The sequence below is a fragment of the Dama dama genome, chromosome 11 (genome assembly GCF_033118175.1).
Source record: "Dama dama isolate Ldn47 chromosome 11, ASM3311817v1, whole genome shotgun sequence".
Classification (NCBI taxonomy): domain Eukaryota; kingdom Metazoa; phylum Chordata; class Mammalia; order Artiodactyla; family Cervidae; genus Dama; species Dama dama.
The window spans coordinates 4,110,369-4,131,138 of NC_083691.1; the positions used below are offsets into that span (position 1 = coordinate 4,110,369).

The 20,770-nt window shown below is 53.0% G+C and overlaps 1 protein-coding gene across 4 annotated transcripts in view; it reads left to right on the top strand.

Annotated features, from left to right (window-relative positions):
• The window catches only part of AK8 (adenylate kinase 8), a 135,547-nt gene that overhangs the window by 57,464 nt on the left and 57,313 nt on the right, over nt 1-20,770 (top strand). For all 4 annotated transcript variants that reach the window (XM_061156161.1, XM_061156162.1, XM_061156163.1 and 1 more), the window contains one exon: nt 3,896-3,985. In XM_061156161.1, the coding sequence (XP_061012144.1) occupies nt 3,896-3,985 (90 nt within the window). The remainder of the gene's footprint in view (nt 1-3,895; nt 3,986-20,770) is intronic.

Consider the following 20,770-nt stretch of genomic DNA (forward strand, 5'->3'; position numbering starts at 1 on the left):
TTCTTTCTTTTTTTGAACTATCCATGTCTTATATTCTAAATATGTGTCTTGTAGACAACACATAATTGCTTTGAAAAAAAATTCAGCCTGACATTTTCTGCCTTTTAATTGAAGTGTTTAGTCCATTTCCCTTTAAAGTGATTTTTTATATGGTTGGTTTCAAGTTGACCATTCTGATTTTTTGTCTTCTATTTGTGTGTCTTTTTTTTTTTTTTTTTTTTTGGTGTGGTAGATCTTCATTGCTGCCTGTGAGCTTCTCTAGCTGTGGCTTGAGGGCTCCAGAATCTGGGCTCAGGACGTGTGCACGGGTTTAGTCGCCCTGCAGCATGTGGGGTCCTCCAAGACCAGGCATCTAACCTATGTCCTCTGTATTGGCAGCGGCCCCTTAACCACCAGACCGCCAGGGAAGCCCTTGTTCTTTGTTCTTCCTTTCCTGCCTGCTTTTGGATTGGTCAAAAACATTTTCTAGTAATGCACTTTATTTCCCCCATTGCCCTTCTGGCTGTGTCTCCTTGGTTCATCTCATTTGTGGTTGCTCTAGGGGTTACATGTTATCCTTCACAGTCTGTCCTGAATCAATACTGTGCCTCTTCATGGGGAACAGGAGAGCCTGACAGTGTCTTTCCCTTGGCCTTGCTCTGGTTCTTCATGTTACTGTAGTCACACGTTTTACTCCTACATATGTCATCAACCCTACAGTATATTGTAATTATTTTTGCTTTAAACAGTCATTTTTTTTAAGTCAAGAGACAGGGGGAAAGGGCTTTTATATATACTCAGTATCAACACTTTTCACTCCTTTGTTTAGATCCAAGTCTCCATCTGATATATCATTTTCTTTCAGCCTAAAGAACTTCCTTGAACATATCTTGTAGTGCAAGTCTGCTGGTGAAATTCGGCTTTCATCTGTCTGAAAATGTCTTTATCTCACCCTCCTTCTTGAAGGATGTTTTTGCTGCATATAGAAATCTATGTTGACAGGTTTTTCCCCCTTCTTAGCACTTTAAAGATATCATTTCATTGTTGCATTGACGCATTCCATTGCATTGCTTCTGATGAGAACTCAGAGATTATTTTTTATCTTTGTTCTCCTATATATAAAGCATCTCACTCCTAGTTGCTTCTAATATTTTCTGTTTGGTTTTCAAAAATTTAACTATAATGTATCAAGGTGCAGTTTATTTTGTGTTCTTTTTGCTTGGCTATCAGACAGTCTTGGGTCTATGGGTTGATACTTTTTATCAAATTTTGAAAATTTTCTCTCATTATTTTCTCAAATATTCCCTCTCTCTCCCCATCCCTCCCTCCCTCTCTCTCCTCTTTTTGGAACTCTAGTTACATGTATGTTATTTGTTTGCTATTGCCTTCCAGCTCTTTGAAGTTTTATTCTTTTTTTTCCCCCAGTCCCCTCCCCACCTTGTCTTTGCTTCCTTGTGAATACTTCCTAGTGCCTATTTTCATGTCTTCAGATTCACTGATTGCAGCTTATTCAGTGATGTTTTCCATTGAAGAATATTGTATTTCCCAGTTCTGGAACTTCCATCTGGTTCTTTTTTATAGTTTCCATTTCTCTGCTGAGATTCCACATCTTTTCATTCATTTTAATAATCTTTTCAAGTTTAAACATATTCATAATAGCCATTTTATGGTTCTTATGTGCAAACACTGACATCCATGTGATCTCTTAACCTATGATACTAGGACCTGTTGTCTCTCCTTGTAGGGGTCACATTTTCCTGATAGTTTTTGTTGGTTTTTTTTTTTATCTAAAGTATTTTTTTTATTATATGCTGGACATTGTGGTTCTCACATTTTTGAGAGTCTGGATTGTGTGGTCCTGCTTTGAGAACATCACATGAAAAAGAGCTAAGTTCTAACAGGCAGTTAGTTAGTTTCCTGGAGGATCAGCTTGACCTCACTGAGGCTTAGTTTTAGTCTTTGTTAAGGTGGGATTGGGCTTCCTAGGTGACACTGGTGATAAAGAACCCTCCTGCCAATTCAGGAGACATAAGAGACATGAGTTTGATCCCTGGGTCGGGAAGATCTCTGGGAGGCAAGCATGGCAATCCACTCCACTATTCTTGCCTGGAGAATCCCATGGACAGAGGAGCCTGGCAGGCTACAGCGCATAGGGTCGTAAAGAGTCAGACACGGCTGAAGCAACTTAGCACGCACCTACAAGGTGGGATTAGGTGTGCTTCCTCTGGGGCTTGTGTATCCTTACACCTGAAGCATGGCCTTCCTGGAGTCTCAGCTGTGGGTCTGAGGTGCTGAGCGAGGTCTCTGACTCTGGCCATCAGCTGCCGGCCTCATCTTGCGCTGTACGGACCCCCAGTCAGTTCCCAGCAACCCTGTGGCCTCTCTCCCCCAGGCCCTGTGGAGCCTCCCCTCTACACATGTAGTCTGGCATTGATCAGTGACTCCAGGGAACCCTCCTGCAGATTTCTAAGCCTGCTCCCGCGGCCCCGTCCACTGTTCTGTCCTACAGAGTGCAGCTGCCTCAAGGCCCCAGACTCCAATGCTGTGTCCCCCGCTGTGTCTGGGTTCCACATCCCCCTAGCCGTGGGACGGGCAGTACCTGTAGGTCCAAGTCCAGGGTGAGTGAGCCCCACCTGGTTTGTCTCCTTTCTCAAGGACCACAGCCCCGCATGTCTGCTGACCAAGTGCCTGAAAAGAGTTGCCTCATGTATTTTGTTTAGTTTTATAGCTTTTTATGACAGAAGGGAAATAGGATACCTGCTCCTCCCTCCTGGTCAGAACTGGAGGCTCAGCCTAGTTTTGGTGTCACACAGACCTGGGTTTGAATCCCAGCTCTGCCACTTACTCGCTGGTGACCTAGGACAGTACACACCGCCTCTTTGGTTCTGTCTCGTTACCTAAAAAGCTGCAGTTAGCATGCGGGCTGGATAATACCAAGCATGACTGGCAGGCACAGTGCTTGGCGTGGGGAAAGGTCTCGGCTGCCTTTATTACTCCTCGTTAGCGAGTGAAGCCGCAGCCACTCTGCACACGGTCGCTGCTGCTACATAGAGAATTTAACATGTCACTCCAGAGGAATCCGTCTTTGGTGGTCATCATCCTTAACATTCACCTTATCCACTTAACTTTAGGATTTCAATTTCTTCAATGCAGGAGGTCAAGTCCTTACCTTTAAAGTTAAGAAAAGTAAGACTGTGCTATTAACAACTCATGAAAACGTGGTTGGACCCTTCCGGCTCTGGCTGTCAAGGTTTTCGTAGCCAAGGAGAGAGCAACTGTGTTTATTCCTTCCACGCTCAGTAACTGGCACGCCCTGTGTGTTAGCCCCAGCTGGGGTCTAGAGACACAGTGTTGCTCATGACAGAAAGGCACCTGTGCGTCCTTTTGTTGTAGAGCTTGATGGTGTCTGGACTCGTTATCACAGGGGGCCATGGCAACTCCAGGGTCCCCACCCACCCTTGAGTGATTAACAGCGTGAATGTGGGCATCACGCCGGTCTACATGGTTCTCTGCCAGAGTGTCCATCCTCAACACCCCCAGGGCCGCGGTCTGTACTCCCGGGTGTCGCCGAGGCCCTGCGGGTCCTTCTCTGGTGGTGACAGTCCTTGTTATGTCTTCTCCCCGCCGTCCATTTTTAATATGTGAGTTCATTTTTAATATGTCTTTCACCAAATGGATTCTTTTTCATTCCACAGCATCCTTCCTCAGCTTCTTTTTTATTTCCAATTCCTTTTTGATACTTTCTTTCACTTGGACACATGCCCACACTCAGAAAACCCTTTTATATTTTTTTCAGTGACCTTTTTTTTCCCCCCCTAGCAGGCAGCACTGGGTTTTTGGTTTGGTTTTTTTTTTCTTCTCATTCTTCCTTCTATTTAAAATTTAACGGGCTTCTTTCTGTTCCTCTCTCCTCTAGTCTGCTGTGGGCAACTGCTCAAAGAAGCCGTGGCGGACAAGTCCAAATACGGCGAGATGATCCAGCCCTTTTTCGAGAAGGAGATAGCAGGTAGGCCATGCTGGCCGTGACTCCCAGAACCTTCCAGGCTCTGGAGAGAGACTGTTCTGTGTGAGGCTTGCTGGGCACCTGGGGGCTCCATCTGGGAAAGACCACCAGGAAATGGAAGCCGGGCTTTCTGGGAGGCAAAGGCTCTGGTTTTGTTCCCCAGCTGGTCATCCTGGCTTCCAAGCGATGGGGGGCTGGGGGGCGAGGTCTGTGAACGTAATGCATCTCCCTGATGGTGTGAGGCAGCCCTGTTTCTCAAGAATGCTTATTGTCACTTAAAGCTGGGAGCCAGGAGAGGCCCAGAGCTGCCCACCTCTTTTCCACCTCCTGTCCCAAAACACCAGGGGCCAAGATTCTGATCTGGTCAGCAGTCCGAAGCCAGGAGGCTCAGACAGCCTTGCAGACCTGAGGACTGACTGGCCACTGGGCCTCAGGGAAGGCTGGACCGGGTCATCTTTGCAGAGCCCCTCTGTGACCTAAGCTCTGAAAGCGCGTCCTCAATCCCAACCCGTTCTCTCCCGTTTCCCGAGTCCACAGATGAGCCCCAGAGAAGGGGCGAGGTGCTCAGGCCACAGGCCTGCTGGCTCACGTCTGGGCTCCTCCCTGGGTGGCGGGTTTTCCTCGCCCCCATCTCCCATGCTTGTGTAAAGGGCTGTATGTAGCTTCTCTGTGCGGTGAGCACAAGCGCGTTATCACGTCTGCTATGAACAGGCGCTTATTATGAAGAAGGCCAACCCAGAAGGAGGAGGGGGCCGTGGTGATGATCAGCGCACGCTGGCTGGGACACCCTCACTGCCCAGTGCTCCTTCCTCCTCCTGCCACTTCTGAACAGGCTGCCCGCCCATGATCCCTGCTCTGAGGGCCCGCCTGGGGAGGACGTCCTGGCCTGGCTCTCCCCAGGCCCTCCTTAAGGTGTCCTGGTCCCCGCGGTGACGTTCCAGTGAGGCGGGCAGAAAGGGATCCCCCAGACGCGGCGATCAGAGCAGGGAGCCATGATGACCGGAGCAGGTGAGTCTGTTTGTGTCACCGGCTGGTGAACAGGGTCAGCCAGCGCAAGCTCTGGTGCTTCCCTGTCTGGTTCAGATCCCGGGGTGCCCCAGCCCCGCAGCAGCCACGAGGCCCGGGCGTCTCCATGGAGAGGTGGAGACAGAAACCCCAGGTGCCGGGTTCACATGAGCGCGGGCTGGGATGCACGGGCTGTGGGGGCAGTGGGATGGAGGCCCGACGCCTGCTCAAGCTCACTCACCCTCCGGCAAGCCCAGCTCCCCCGCCGTTGAGGCGGGGGACGGGGTGATTGGCCCTCTGAAAAACATCCGTTGCCTTAATGAGTGAATAAGATAACAAGTTAATAGATTTATGCCATTTTAAATGTTGCTGCATGGTATTCCCTGCACGGACTGGGTGGGTAATTTGTATAATTCTCCCTGACAAAGCATTTCGTGGTTCAGAAAGAAAGACAGTGACCAACCAGATGAGGCAATGTTGACAGGGGGGTAAACCTCAGGCAAAGGGAGACAGAAATTCCTTGCCTCTTCTTGGAACTGTTCTGTACCTTTGAGTTTATCAAAATAAAAAGTTGTGAAAAGTAAATATTTAGGTGGTTTTCAGATTTGCACTCCTTTCAGTGATCCTGTAAGGCACCCTCCTGTGACTGGGCAGGTTTGCAGACACCCCTGATTAGGTCAGAGGGAACGTATGCCCGGGGGGCCGGTGACACTGAACTAAGGCGCCCTGCTGCCCCTGGGCACCGGACGCTCGAGTCCTCCATGGCTTTGCATCTCTGGATATTGCCTAGTTATTCGGTTTCTATCGTGGCTGAAACACTCAGCGCTTTGGAACAACACGCATTTCTTCTCTCACGGTCCTGGAGGTCAGGCGTCCTAAAGTCACATGGCGGCAGGCCTGCCTTCCTTCCTGAGGAATTCTCTGGGGACGGTCTGTCTCCTGGCCTTTCCCAGCTTCCGGAGGCCCCTTCCTCCATCGTCGCAGCCAGCCTCTTCAACCCTCTCTCTCTGCATGCTAAACACAGACCCAAGGGGCCTTTCCACTGGTGGTCAAGAGGCAGAGTTGTTTTGGTTTTTAGTTTTCCTTTTTTTTTTTTTTTGGTGGATATAAGGAGACTGAGCGCACACTTCCGTTTCCCGCACAAGGAGCCAGAGCTTGGCAGCTTCAGTCTTCAGAGCTTTGTGCTAATGTTTCCCTCCGCAGCCTTCTCTTTCCTTAGACGAGGTAGCTCTACACTCCTCCACTTGCTGCAGAATTAAAGACACAACAACCACCAACATCGTATCTTCCTCACAGAAGCAATAAATCCTGTCATTTCACTAATCCCCATCTCGCAGGGATAACAAAGAATGCATTTACATTCATCACCACTAACAGGGGCTCATTAGTGGGCTGTGGAGACGCTGCTGGGGAAACCAGAGCGCCCGGCTGCTGGAGGACGCACGCGGGAACCGCCCGGGCCTGGCCGCCCGCATCGCCGCCCTCCCAGCAGAAACAGGAAACGGAAACTTCAGTGATTCTCCACTGAAGTCGGGCTTCAGGAGAAAATCTCGCTGAACCTGGAAGCGCCATGTTGCCACCTCCCGTGCCGGCGTCCGCGCGCCCGCGGCCGGCGTCGCGCCTCAGGCGCAGACTTGGGCGCGTGGTGATGGACCGCATCACCCCTGAGTTCTGATCCCGGGGGAGACAGACGGGAGGAGAAAGAGACAGGGCCCTGAGGGTACAGCTGGGCTTTTCCTAACACGCCCCCGACCAAGTGCAGACCTGGGGGGGCAGCGGTGTGGCGGGGACGGGACTGCCCAGGCCCTCCCCAGGAAGAGCCCTGAGTGGGGCCTGAGGTGGGAAGCGAATCCGTCCACACGAGGGCGAGGGCCCGCCAGCCGGAGGGTGGGAGCTGGAGGGACAAGGCCCCCCGAGGAGTGACTCTCCTCTCCCGGCAGGAGTGAGGCGGGCCGGAGGGCCGTGCCTTCTCCCCACACTGCCCTGGGTCCGAAGGGTCCCCCGAGCCCGCACGCGCGGTGGGGCGCGGCCCTGAACACTTTCAGCCACTGACAGAACGTCTGGAGGAAGGAAACTCGGCTGCCCCTCTGTCCTGTGGGGCCGTCCGGACGACTCGGGTTTGCTTCCTCAGAACCTGGTGGTGTTTCAGATATCTCAGCTGGGGGACCAGCTGCAGTCCTGGGAACCCCTGCCGGGGTTTCCCCAGGCGAAACCCAGAAGGTTCCAGAAGTCCTGCAAGGATTTCCAGAAATCCTGCAGGGGCAGAGAGTATGGTAAGGACCCACAGGCCTGGTCACCGGGGGCACAGCCCCCGCCCCTCGGGGCTGGCAGATGTCTCTCAGAACACCCTGCCCTGCAGCCAGCCTAGAGTAGGCCACCCCCCGGTCACTCCCTCTGAACACCCTGCCCTGCAGCCAGACTTGCGTAGACCACCCCCCATCACTCCCTCTGAAGGCAGGCAGTGCCCTGCCAGGGGCTGGACCTCCTCTGCCGGGGACTCTGCCCTGTGCTCCCAGCAGCTGGCCGGCCTGGCCACACCTGCTGCCCGTCTCTCTCTGGGACTCCTGCCCTGGCTCCACGCGCCTCGGAGCTGCGAGTCCCTGCGGGGAGCGTGGTTATGGCGGGGCGTCTTCACAGCCGTCGCTGCCGCCAGCAGCCCAGAGAGTAGACCCAGATGTCACCGTCCCCCCACGGAGCCACTTCCTCTTACTGCCCCCACGGGGCCTCCTGATGTGATGTTCCAGCCGCGACCTCCACAGACTCAGTTATGTTCTTTTATATCCTCATGGGAGCTGCCAACACCTCCTCCTTTCACATCAGCCGCAAAATTAATAACGGCGCTGCCGTCCCCTCTTCCCACATTTACCGGGCACAGGACTCCAGGGCCCCATCTTCACTCGTCCCAATCTCTTGATCCCGGGCTTTTGGCGGCTGCACTGTGGCCAGAGGGTTGGGGAGACGCTTGTTCCATGCTCCAGATTTTGAGATACATAGGTCCGACCTCCTAAACGCATTCGACTGGAGCTGAGCTGAATAGAGCACGTTGACTCCCCAGGGCCCCACACGGTGCTCCTCAGGCAGCCGTGTCCCCGGTGGGCCCGGAGAGGGGGCTGCTCATGACACGGGGGCCAGGCCGCCCAGCACACAGGCTTGCCTGCGTGGGAGCTCCTGTTACTTGCGCATGGTTGCAGAACAACTGAAAACCCTTCTGGGCTTTTGGAAAAATAACTTCTCAGCTGCTGAAAAACCATTTAAACTTCAGTGGTCAGTGCTGGCGGACTCCGTGGCCGTTTTGTGCTATGGCCATGTGTGCAGACATTGTTTTTTTCTGCCCAGAATTAGCCAAGGGGGCAGCTAGAACTCAGTTCTCTGCTTAAACCATCGGTGACTCCCAGTGGTCACCATCTCTAGATGACGTACCCTGAGCCTTCTCTGTGCTTCATTCCTACCAAAGGGCCTTCTGGATGTGAGGTTTTTAACCCCAGAGACCTGAGCTTCCCAAGGAAGGCAGCCATCTGTCCTTGCTCATTGAAATTCTTGTTTCTCAAGTTTCACTTAATGTGAAAACTAACTCTCTCATTGGCCTCAGCTCACCCTATGGGCTTTTTGGCTAAGGTCAAGTGTAGTGTGGGTGCTTCCCAGGTGGCACAGTGGTAAAGAATCTGCCTGCCAATGCAGGAGACATAGAGATGCAGGTTTGATCCCTAGGTCTGGGAGATCCCCTGGAGAAGGAAATGGCTGCCCACTCCAGTATTCCTGCCTGGGAAATCCCATGAACAGTGGAGCCTGGCGGGCTACAGTCTGTGGGGTCGCAAAGAGTTGGACACAGCTGAGCACACGTGGCTTTATTTTTAGTCCTTCTCCTGGGAATTTCGGCCATAATTACGGTCCTGTGACTGCTGGTGGTAGATGGTAATATAACCTCATTCCAGACAGCTGGGTCTAATCAGTGGTACGCCACCATCTCTGGTTCAGAATGGTGGCCTTCTTCCCTGGCTCTGGTCATGGTTCTCATTCTTGGACTTTGCTTGTGTTTTCTCTGGAGATTGGTGACCTAGGCAAGATATTAAAACAGCCAAAGGAGTATTTCACCCTCGCTGGTTTAGTCTTTGCACTCAGTGTGTGAGATGCTTGCCTAGAGCTGTCCCCATTGTGCTCCATTCGTGCAGGGATGTCAGGTGAGGGGGCCGCCAGTGACGGTGTGTCCCCGGGTGGGGTTTTCAGGTCAGACCCCAGCTTTTCCCACCTCCTGGATCTGCAGAATCAGAAGGGAGAACTGAGCACCTGCACCCAGGTGCTGCCAGCCCAGCACCTGCCAACCCGGCTCCTTGACCAAGGTTGCAGGGGTCGGGGGGTGGGGATGCGGCTCTCCTCACTCACTTCACCTCTGTAACCAGCACTGCCCTGCCAGCATTCCCTCAACAGTTGGAGGGGGTTCAACTGAAAGAAGGCCTGGATTCCTTGGCACACATGCCAGATATACACTGACTTTTTTAGGTGAGAAAACAACTCTTTAATTGGCATAGTAACTTTCCCCTAAATGCGCAAGTGCTGGCATGTAGAAAAGATAACGCGGAAGACAGATCATTACCCCGTGTTACCCATGCCCGCTCCCATAAACCCTGTTATGGCCAAAATATTTCTGTCTGGAGAAGGTCCCTCAAGGCCTAATAGAACCTGAGAAGAGGCGGGAGGTTTGAGGGAGACTCCAGACTCTTAATTTGCACCCTTTCTGGTAATGAGACCTCACCACAGCCAACGCAGCCATCGGAACACAAACAATCCGAACCAGCCCCAAACCGGCATGATTACGAGCATTTTTGAGAGGCTTCCGTGAGTACACGTCCCAGGAGGCCCAGATCAGATCTCAGCCGAAGGGCTGCCTTATTTTTTTATTTTTTTTTGAGGGGGAATTAATATTCTCCTCACTAAATGCACACTAAAGATTCGACAATACACCACCTTTTCTCTTTTGTTAAAACCTTGCAAAGAGTGGCTGAGTTGAAAGACAAAGTAAATCTTCCCATCTGAGGAGGTAAGCGGCGTGCTATTTCTTTTTCTTTTTTTTTTTAATAGCGCAGCCTCGGCAAGCTGCTAGCTGTCTTAGCACAGAGGGGAGACCCCGAGGGACCCCGGCCGGTTTCCAGCAAGCCTTTGCATGTGGTGTGTTTGTACCAGCTGAAGACAGCGCATGACTCTCTAAATAATTTACCAGTTGATTAATGGACTCACAGGGGTATAATTAGGAGAGAGAGAGACCATGGGTACAGTAACCAGTACAGTGCTTGGGGGAGCAGGAGCCTTTATTTTTATAAAGAAACTTTCTGGGGTGCTGGGCGTTTGAAGCTAACTTGGGAAGAGCTCAGTGCCTCTTCTCTTTTGAAGTGGAAATAGGACAGTTTGAATCCGTCGAGTTTAATTTTTCACAAGCTTTAGGGGCCCTGCAGTGCAACTCCCTTTTTATTATTGAAAAAACTCTACATTTTTCTTTCATTTTTCTCCACACACACACACACACACACACACACACACGCACACACACACACACACACGCACACACAGACACACACGCAGCCCAAGCAGTAAGTAATAAACACATTAATTTACTCTTTTACTCAACGTGTATTTTATCCGCTGCACCTCCCCTGGATGCGTCCCCACGGGTCCCCTCAGCACCCCCACCCAGACCCGCCCCCGTTGGGCTGCCTGTAGGTTGATTAACGGACACCCCAGTAATTTATGCATTTTTAAAGGAACCCTCACCTCCGTCTTGACAATGCTTTTGAAGTAGCTCCTTTTTTCAAGTCAAACTTTTGACTTTTCCGCTGGGACCGCTACAAAGATTTTCTTCTGGAAACTAGGTAGGCGCCTTCCTGCCGAGCCGGCCCAGCAGAGCAGCGGGTCTCAAAGTGGGGGTGCGTTGTGAGGGGCAGACACGTGTAATGAGGACAGCGGTAGAAAGGGGGTCAGCACGCTGTTTATCAACAGGGTTGTCCCCCTAGAGGGTCCAGCTCTTGAGTTTTTAAGAACTAGACTTTGGCTGCGAGAGTGGCACTGTCTGTCTGCGTTATTAAGATGATGCCCTGCTGGGGCGTCAGCCAAAGGTCTGTGGCCAAGAGGCTGCAAAGCTTTCTGTTCGGTGGCCAGAGCGGCAGGGAAACTGAGGCAGCGAGGGGCTCTCAGCTCACCCGTGCGTCCGGTCCATGAAGTAGCCTCTCCCCCTGGAAGACGGGGGCCTGGCCACTGTGGCTGTGTCAGCAGAGGGGCCGCACAGATGGTTTTCCTGGGCTGAGTGTCCATCGGGGGCTTGCCGTGTGTCAGGCACAGAGATCACAAAACCGGAGGGGAGCCCAGAGGGGCAGGGTGTCCTCACTCCAACCAGGGCTTCTGGAAGCGTCTCCTCTCCACGGGCAGCCCTGGTGGCTTCCGGCCCACTCAGCTGTGAAATCGCCTGCGACAGGCCAGGCCCCAAGGCCCCCGCCTTCTCCTCCAGCCAGGAGTCTCCCCCTCACACCCCCTCCAGGCAGGTGTAGCTTGAAGCCCCTTGCCCTCTGAGTACCCCGGAGGGGAGCTGACACTGGCTCTCCTGTCGGGCTGTGAGCAGGGCCCGAGGGGTGTCAGGGAGGCTGCCTTCAGTGACCTTCTGCAGCCCCTACACCTCAGACAGTCGCCACGTCCCTGAAACAGACTTCCCGTGGGGGACTTGGCGCAGCTGTGATCGCCGGGGAGGGGGGCATAGGGCCCTCGCCCCGCGGCTCTGCCCTGTTGTACCCTGCCCTGAGCTGAGCAAGAAGGGGGCTCAGGGTAGAGAGAGGTAGCGGGGTGCGATGGGGCGGAGGGACACAGAGAGGGGAGGGGAGCGTGTAGAGTGTACACCCACTCCAGTGTCCTTGCCTGGGTTCCCAGGGACAGAAGAGCCGGGTGGGCTACAGTCCATGGGGTCACAAAGAGTCAGGCACGACTTAGCTACCAAGCGTGCCTGCACACAGACCGCACCCTTCCTCTGCCCTTCCCCGGGGCATCCAGACCTCGATTTCTCCCATCCGTGACCCTGAGCACTAGAGCTCCCATCTCACGGCCCTTCTCCCCTTGGGCATGGTCTGTTTACAGGGAGGTGAGATGGACCTCCTCTGGGACCCCTCCCAGCACCTCTCACTGTGTGTTTCCATGTGGGCTCCGTCTGCTCCCCAGTCCCCATCGCCAGCTTGGCTCATGGTAGGAGCTCAGCGAATGTCTGTGAGCGAACCCATGAATGAATGAGCAGATGAGGGCACAGCTGCTGTCCCAGGACGGCATGGCGTAGCAGTGCCAGGCGGGCCCGCCCTGTGGCAGCTTTGTCCTGCTGCCTGCATTTCTACACTGGTGGGACCCCATTCGTCTCAAGGAACAGAGGGAAAACAGGTGCCGGCAGGCGGCAGGCAGCAGGCGGCCTGAGGGGTTTCCAGAGAGGTGGCCCGAAGTGTTCCCTCCCGGAGAGTGGAGGGTTAAGCTGCAGGTTTGGTCTGTGGACTCACCACTCTATTCCGGTTCAGGTTCTGCCACTGGGTGACCTTGGGGTGACCTTGGGCAAGTCACGCAGCCTCTCAGGACTACCATTTCCTCATCTAAGTGTGAGCTTTCCACAGGACCACAGTCATGGTTGGTTAGGTGTCCGCATGAAAATGTGTCTGTGAAACGTTTAGCACCACGCATGGCACACAGCTGGGGCTCGCCTGGTGGCTCAGATGGTAAGGAAAGCGCCTGTGATGCAGGAAACCTGGGTTCGATCCCTGGGTCGGGAAGATCCCCTGGAGGAGGAAATGGCAACTCACTCCAGTATTCTTGCCTGGAGAATCCCATAGACAGAGGAGCCTGGCGGGCTACAGAGGGTCACAAAGCGTCGGACCCAGGGGTGCGACTATCACTTTCACACTTTACGGCACCCAGCAGGCCACTTATCAGATACTGTTATTATCATCAATAGTTACAGTAGTTGTCATTCTCATAATGATAGTAGAAGTCATGGTAGTAGTAGCAAGGTCATGTATGTTTTCATGTACCTTACATGTACATGTATTTAACATACACGTGTATGTTACACAAGGTCGTATACACAAACATACATGTATGTTTCATACGTGGACTTCTTTGATACCTTATTCTCTTCCTGTGACTGATGCCAGCTTTGGGCGCCTGGTCCCCGTGGTCACCAGGAACTGGCCGAAGCCTGGTCCGCTCCACCTCTGGGGCCCCGCTATCTATCGGAACCACCCTACAACATGATGGCGTAGAAGGACGGCTGTTTCGTTCTGCTGCTGATGTCCTGGGTCAGGATTTCGGGCAGGGCAGGGCAGGAGGACTCGACACCACTGTCTGACTTGGGCCTTCCTTGGCACGGCTCTAACGACTGGAGGCAACTGGGCTGGATCATCCATCTGGGGCCCTATGTGTGGTTCTTGGTCCTGGTGTGGACCTGGTTTCTTGCCTCTTCTCTCCGCTGCATCTGCTGGGGCAGGACCCTTTGTCCCCAGGCCTGGTGCCTGCAGTGAGGTGCTCAGGCCTCCCCCTCCGTGTAGCATCACCTCGTGGTAGCCTGGGCTTCCTTGCGTTGGTCAGCCCCCTTGTGTGATCCTAGCTCCTCCCACAGCAACATCCCAAGGAGGCCAAGAGCAGCCGTTGTGGATGGGGTGGGGGGTGGAGGGCGGAGGATGGGGTAAGCGCTAAGGCTTCTTCTGACCCACCTCCGAAGTCCCAGAATGAGCTTCCAGCTCATTCTGTCCATTGACTGAGTCAAGATCGGCCCAGATTCAAGGGTTGGGGGGCTCAAGCCCACCTCTCAGCTGTAGGAAAGTGAAAGTCTCTCAGTCGTGTCTGACTCTTTGTAATTCCACGGACTATAGCCCCACCAGGCTCCTCTGTCCACGGGATTCTCCAGGCAAGAATAGTGGAGTGGGTAGCTGTTTCCCTTCTCCAGGGGATCTTCCCGACCCAGGGATCGAACCCAGGTCTCCTACACTGTAGGCAGAATCTTTACCGTCTGAGCCAGCAGGGGAGCCCGGGGGTAGGAGGGCCACCTCTGATCTGCCTCCGTAGGGAAGGCTTGGGTTCTGGTTCCGTTCGGGAGTGGCTGCATCCGGTGACTGAGTGAGGCTGAACACAGACCGCCTCATGGGTCCTCAAAGCTGGGGGTGGCCTGACTGCAGACCTGCCACCTAGCGGCTTGCTGGGAGCTCAGAGAACTGAGTCCAGTTCTCTTTTTAAGAGGAAGAAGCCCCAGCTGAGAGGTAAGGTGACCCATCCGGGACACGCTGCAAACGAAATGCAGACAGGAGGGCAGAATTCACGCTGCTTCTTCCCCTATAAAGGGGGCAGAGTGCGGAGATGGGGCAGGTGACCCCACAGCCCTGTGGCCCGGGTTTAATTCTGGGCTCCCCGACCCATTTGTATGTGGCCTGGGGCAGATTACTTCCTCTCTCTAGGCCTGCATTTCCTCATCTGTAAAATGGGTTTGTTATGAAGATTGCAGGAGTCAATACTTGTATTAGAAAAAAACCCAAGCTCACAGCAGAGCCGAGTCAGCGCTATAGCGCGAGTGCTTGTCAAATCAATGCATCAACGCGTCTTTTCCACCCAGAACACCGGGCTCATGGTTGTTTCCTGGTTTCCCAGGAGTTGCTGACTTTCTCCTCACGGGTCACGTGAGCACTGGCCTTCCCCCTGCCCCTGAGATGTGGGGGATATAACTGGTTCTGAGCCCTGACTGCATTAAGATGGAAGGAAAATCGTGTTCTGGGAACTCTTTGATCCGTGGCGTGCAGTTGGTGTTAACACTGCACTTTCCCACAGTCCAGTCCAGATCTGGATTGCTGGCCTGTCTCATCTTCCACGGAAAGGTGTAAAAGTGGGCGTTAAGATAGGAATGACTAATGACCAGATTGTCAGACACAGTGTGTCTCTGTGAGCATTTTTATTAGAAGTCTTCTGAATTTGCTAAGTGAAGCGCCATTCGTTCAGAGAATGGCTGTTTTTAAACTATTTATTTTGGGCGGCCCTGGGTGTTGGTTGCCGCGTGCAGACTTGTCTCCTGTTGTGCTGAGCGTTGGCTACTCGCGTTGCAGGGCACAGCCTCTAGGATGCGGGTTTTAACAGTTGTGGCCCATGGAAGAATGCCTGCTTTTAAATGGTCTTTTTTTTTCTCATCTAGAACCTCATTAGCGAGATAAGCTCAGGGCTCACGGTTGGAGTTGCCCCTCCGCTGCAGACGGTTCAGCGGTGCTGGCCCCTCACGTCTTATCTTTGCTTTGGCCCCAGTAGACGTGGCAGAGAGGGGAGTGATAGAAAGTGATCGAAACAAGCAGCTGCTCACCAAGGGCCGAGCAGCCTCCCAACTGGCAAGGGCCCCAGCCCTAACGTACTTTTCTGGGCTTGGAAAAAAAAGCCAGTGTTAAAACAAATTGTTGGCAACCATAGGAAGAAAACTTCCAGTTGAAATCCATTTGCTGATTCTGGGAGGAAATAAAGCTTGTGAATTATTTTATTTTTTAAAGCCTTTTTATTTTGTATTGCAGTATAGCCTATTAACAAGGCTGTGACAGTTTCAGGTGAACACCCAAGGGACTCAGCCATGCACGTATGTGCATCCGTTCTCCCCCAAATTCCCCTTCCATCCAGGCTGTCACATCACACTGAACAGAGTTCCCTGTGCTAGAGAGTAGGTCCTTGTTGGTTATCCATTTTAAATGTAGCAGTGTGTACATGTCCATCCCAAACTCCCTAACTATACCTTTCCCCAGCTTTCCCCCTGACAACCGTAAGTTCATTCTCTAAGTCTGTGAGTCTTGTTCTGTTTTTTAAGTTGATTTGTATAGTTTTTTTTTTAGATTCCACATTTAAGGGATGTCATATGATAGTTCTCCTCTGTCAGACTTACGTCACTTATTATGATAATCTCTAAGTCCATCCATTGCCGCAAATGGCATTATTTCATTCTTTTTAATGGTTGAGTAATATTCCATTGTGTGTGTGTACCACATCTTTATCCATTGCTCTGTCAGTGGACATTCTGGTTGCTTCCACGTCTTGGCTATTGTGAATAGTGCTGCAATGAACGCATATATATCCTTTCAGATCACATTTTTCTCCAGATGTATGCCCAGGAATGGGATTGCAGGGTCATACGATAGCTCTATTTTTAGTTTCTAAAGGAACCTCCATACTGTTCTCCATAGTGGGTGCACCAATTTACATTCCCACCAACAATGCAGGAGGGTTCCCTTCTCTATACACCCTGTCCCGCTTTTACAGCTTGTGGGAAAACTTGTAGATTATTATTTTTTTTAATTGTTATCTCCTGGCACCATTGTCTGACAAGCAGACTTAAATATTGTTGTTGAGTACTCGAGATGTGAGGAAATAGATTTTTGGAATCTAAAGAAGCCTTAGAAGACATCTGTTCCATCTTGTGCCTGGGAAACACTGCTGGCCAGAAGAGGCGTTTGTCAGGGCAAGTGACTTGAGTTTAGGAAGGAAATAAGTTCTCCAAGGGGGCTTGCTCCCCACCCCTGAAGAATGGTGGAGTGCAACCAAGTCAAATAACCCACTTTCTTCTCCTCTGGTCCCAGAAATGTTGGGTTTATCCTTTTAAGTGCTCACTTGGGGCGCAGGATCCATGGCTGACCAGCAGGTGGCAGTAAAGAATAAACAAAGCGCATCACTGAAGGCCCCCTCTGGCCCCAGGCCCCGCCGGCGCTGCTGGCTCTGCACACGCTGATTTCCGGCTGCGGAGGCGGGGAGGCCTCGCAGGCCTCGCTCGGCTGCCAGCAATCCTCACTATCCCGAGAGTGGTGGGCTCCCAGAAATGGTGGCGTTTAGCTTTCGCTGGACTATAATGCTTAGTAAGCGGGGGCCGGGAAGAGCCCAATCCACAGCCTGAGCCAAGCCCCCAGCAATCTGGGGAAGAGGCAGACGTGTGGGGGGAGCGGGAGCCCCGTTTCCTTCAAGCATCAGTATGCATGAGATGGAAATAGAAAACGCAAACAAAAGCAGTACTTTTTTCTCCTCTGCAGCAGCCAGGGTTCCTTTCCAAGACGCTCCCCCTTGGCCGGGTCAGGAGGGGGCGGGGCCCGGGAGCTGTGTTGGGATGTGGGGGGGTGGAGAAGAAAGCGCTGAGCCCCCCATGAACCCCGACAGAGGCTGAGGGTCCCCTTTACTTGATTTTAAATGGGGCCTTGAAGAAGGAAAGACGCCACAGGCTCTGTATGGGGGGGGCAGTGTCTGTGTGTGCCGTGTTGTGTGCAGAGGGTGTGGGGTGCAGTGGGTGTTGTGCATGTGGGTGTAGCCTGTCTGGGGGTAGGTCCGTGTGTAGCTGGTGCGTCGTGTGCGTGTCCTGCAGGGATGCGTGCAGGTGTGATAGGCGATTGCCTGGGTGTGCGTAGCGTGTCGGGAGGGTGTAGGGTGTGTGTGTGAGGTCCTCGGCCTTTTCTGATCTGCCCTGGGGTGGCAGGAGGGTTAAATGGTGAATCCTGGGCACACCATTCAACCTTGGGAATTCTTTACCTTGAAGCGCCGGCTGAGGGAGCTGCTTCCTTTTCTCCACTGTCCGTCCCAGCCTTTTGAGGCCGGCACTAGCAGCCTGGTGCCCTGGGGTCCCTGCCTCCCTGAGCCGAGCCCTGGTCAAGGATGCTCACAGGGATGCGGATGCTTGGACCACAGGCGGCAGCGAGGTATGAGATGCAGCAGGAAGGGTCCGGGGAAGGGTTCCCAGTGAGTCCCCTCTGCCCTCGGCTCTGGCTTCCACTAGACTTCCATGAGCTGGCCTGGGAGCTCTCTCAGGGCCTTCCCTAGTGAACGCCACCGGCTCTCCGAGCTGGACACTGAAGATGCAGACTTTCTGCCCAGGAAGGCTAGTCCCTTCTGGTCACCTCACCGTGGCGTGACTCACGGGGCCCTTCCTTCTGCGTGAGCCAGGGGACTGATAGGCGGGAGGGAGCTTGAACACGCCTCCCCTTCAAGACCAGGACGGGCCAGGTGTCCTGGGTGGGGTCAGTGGGGGGCCTGGTAGGTCCCCCTGGGGCCTGAAAGCCTTTCACTTGTGACCACGGCTCCCCGTCCACCCTTGTGTCAAGCATACCCGGCTGGCAGGGAACAAATGGACTGAGATTTTAATAACCTCGAGGTCAATGTGAGGACGGCTATCTCTCATGGAAGATTTTCAGAGAAAGAAAAAAATAACACCCGAAAGCATGTGATGTGGCCTTTATGAAATAATGGGATATTCATATCTCGCACTTTGCTAAATTTAGGGTTGACAGGACGTTTCGGAGAGGTAGCCCTTGGCAGTAGCTTATATGCAGGGTAAGATGTTAGCTGTCAAGCCCAGAAATCAAGCCTGAGGCACCTGACTCAATGGGGAGAGACTCGAGGCAGCGCTGGAAATCTCTCTCCGAGAGGAGGATGAAGGGCAGTGGACAGCATTATCAAGGAGAATTTCAACTTCCGGCAGAACACCTCGGGCGAGCTCTGTTCTGCATTTTTGCTGAACTGGCCGGTCAGACCGTGCAGGGCTGGAAAAGTGAGGTGGTGGCCTACAGTGGCGGGGGCACGGGGAAAGGCGGCAGCCAAAGGCACAGAGCAGAACCTGATGCGGGAGACACAGGGGTGGGCCTGGGAGGTGCCCCGAAGGCAGGTCTTCCTGCCTCAACCTTCACCGCTGGGCCTGAGCCGCCGTCACTGGGAGGGCCTCTCACAGGCAAGGACACGTCTGGGGGGGTCTGTCATTTGTTTTAGCGGTCAGTAGTGTTTCCCAGCCTCCAACGGGGGAGCACAGCCCATCCCTGGGAGATGGTCCCCGGTGATGCCCAGAGCTGTCCGTGCTTCGAGGGGACCAGTGAACTTCCATGGTCCCGCAGCCTCTGTCTCCCAGGTCCCAGGAGCCCCAGTTACTGATGTTCAACCTTGACCGAGACATGTGAAGGGCAGCGGCCTGGTGTGCACTCTAAGCAGCTTCCCCAGGATTGCCCAGGGAGGGCAGGTCTGGGTGGGTACCATGATGCCAGGCTCCTGGGCCCCGAGTAACAGCAGGCAAGGGCTCCATCCAGCCCTTGGGTCCCCCCAAAGTGAGAGCCGCTTCTGGGGCGTGAGGACAGGGAGATTCATCCTTTGATCCTCTGCGACAATGTCTCACAGTGGTCCTTTCAATCTCTTTTAGGCCTTTAAATCATTTCCTTTAGACAAAAAACCCACTTTGTTCATGGAAGCCATTAAATTTGTTTGGAAAGCAGAAAGAATAGAATAAGGAGCCTGAGGGGACCCATCACCAGAGCAGGGAACCTGTGTGTTCTGGATCAACGGTGCAATGGATCTTGCATCTGCAAGAGCCCCTCCCTACATAGGATTATTTTGAAACTAATTCCCAAAGTCAAGATGTATTCCCTTGACTACCTGTTTAGTTCACAAGTCCGTCGTGGAGTGGATGAAAGGGACTCTGGGAGAACCCATTGCCACGAGACCTGACTCAGTGCTTGGGAGAACAGGCCTGGTTTCAGGAGATGGTCTAGGCTGTTATTCATTCATTCATTCGTTCATTCAAAGAGTGTTTACTAAGCACCTGCCGAGTGCCTGGCGTGTGTACCAGGTGCGGGGGTAGCAATGAGCCTGACTTGCCAGGGGTCCCTGCTTTCTCCAGTGGGGGATGAGGGTGTAGGCGTTAAACAAATACTCCACAGATGATGATTGATCCACAGTCGTGGGAAGCCCCTCTCAGTAGAAGCGCTCATTTGAGAGTCTGCAGAGAGGGGCTCGTTTTGGTATTGGCTGGAAGCTAGAGTCTGTGTGAGCAGCCACCTTCTTCCCCATCCTCGGGGGCGATGAGACCTTGCCCTCCTCCGAAGCCCTCACTGTCACTCCTCCTGGGTCCTTCGGCTCTCCGGCTGGGATGTGTCGACTCATGTTATTGTCTCTCTCAACTCCAGGACCCTGAGTCCCCGAGGGACTGGCCATCACTCTTGGGGCATCAGTGTGGCCCCTCCTCTCTCCCCTGTGTGTGTGTGTGTTGTGTGTACATGTGTGTACACGTTGTGTGTGTATATGTAGGTCTATATATACTTCAGTGGCTTCCCTGGTAGCTCAGTTGGTCAGCAATCTACCTGCAGTGCAGGAGATCCAGATTCAATCCCTGGGTCTGGAAGATCCCCTGGAGAAGGAAATGGCAACCCACTCCAGTATTCTTGCCATGGACAGAGGAGCCTGGTGGGCTACAGTCCATGGGGTTGCAAGAGTCGGACTTAGCAACTAAACCACCAGATCATATTATCCACTTCGTTTACTTGCTTTTTCTCCCCATTTGATGTTCTGTCAGAGGCCTCTTTCCAAGTCAACATAGATGATTTTTTAAAGGTTTCCTAATAGCACACTTGGGACTTCCCTGGTGGCTCAGAGGGTAAAGCGTCTGCCTGCAATGTGGGAGACCTCGGTTCGATCCCTGGGTCGGGAAGATCCTGTGGAGAAGGAAATGGTAACCCATTCCAGTATTCTTGCCTGGAGAGAATCCCATGGACGGAGGAGCCTGGTAGGCTACAGTCCACAGGGTTGCAAAGAGTCAGACGTGACTGAGCGACCTACCCTGAGTAGACGCCTTGTCCTTTATGTAAGCTGTCCTCTACTGATGGACACTTGAAGTCGTTTCTGTCATCCCTGTTATAAACGGCACTGAAATGGACATCTCCACGTGCATGTCTTCTGTCCTCTCTGCGGTTGTATCTTAGATGTAAATTCTTTGGAACATGATTGCTGGGCCACGAGGTATGT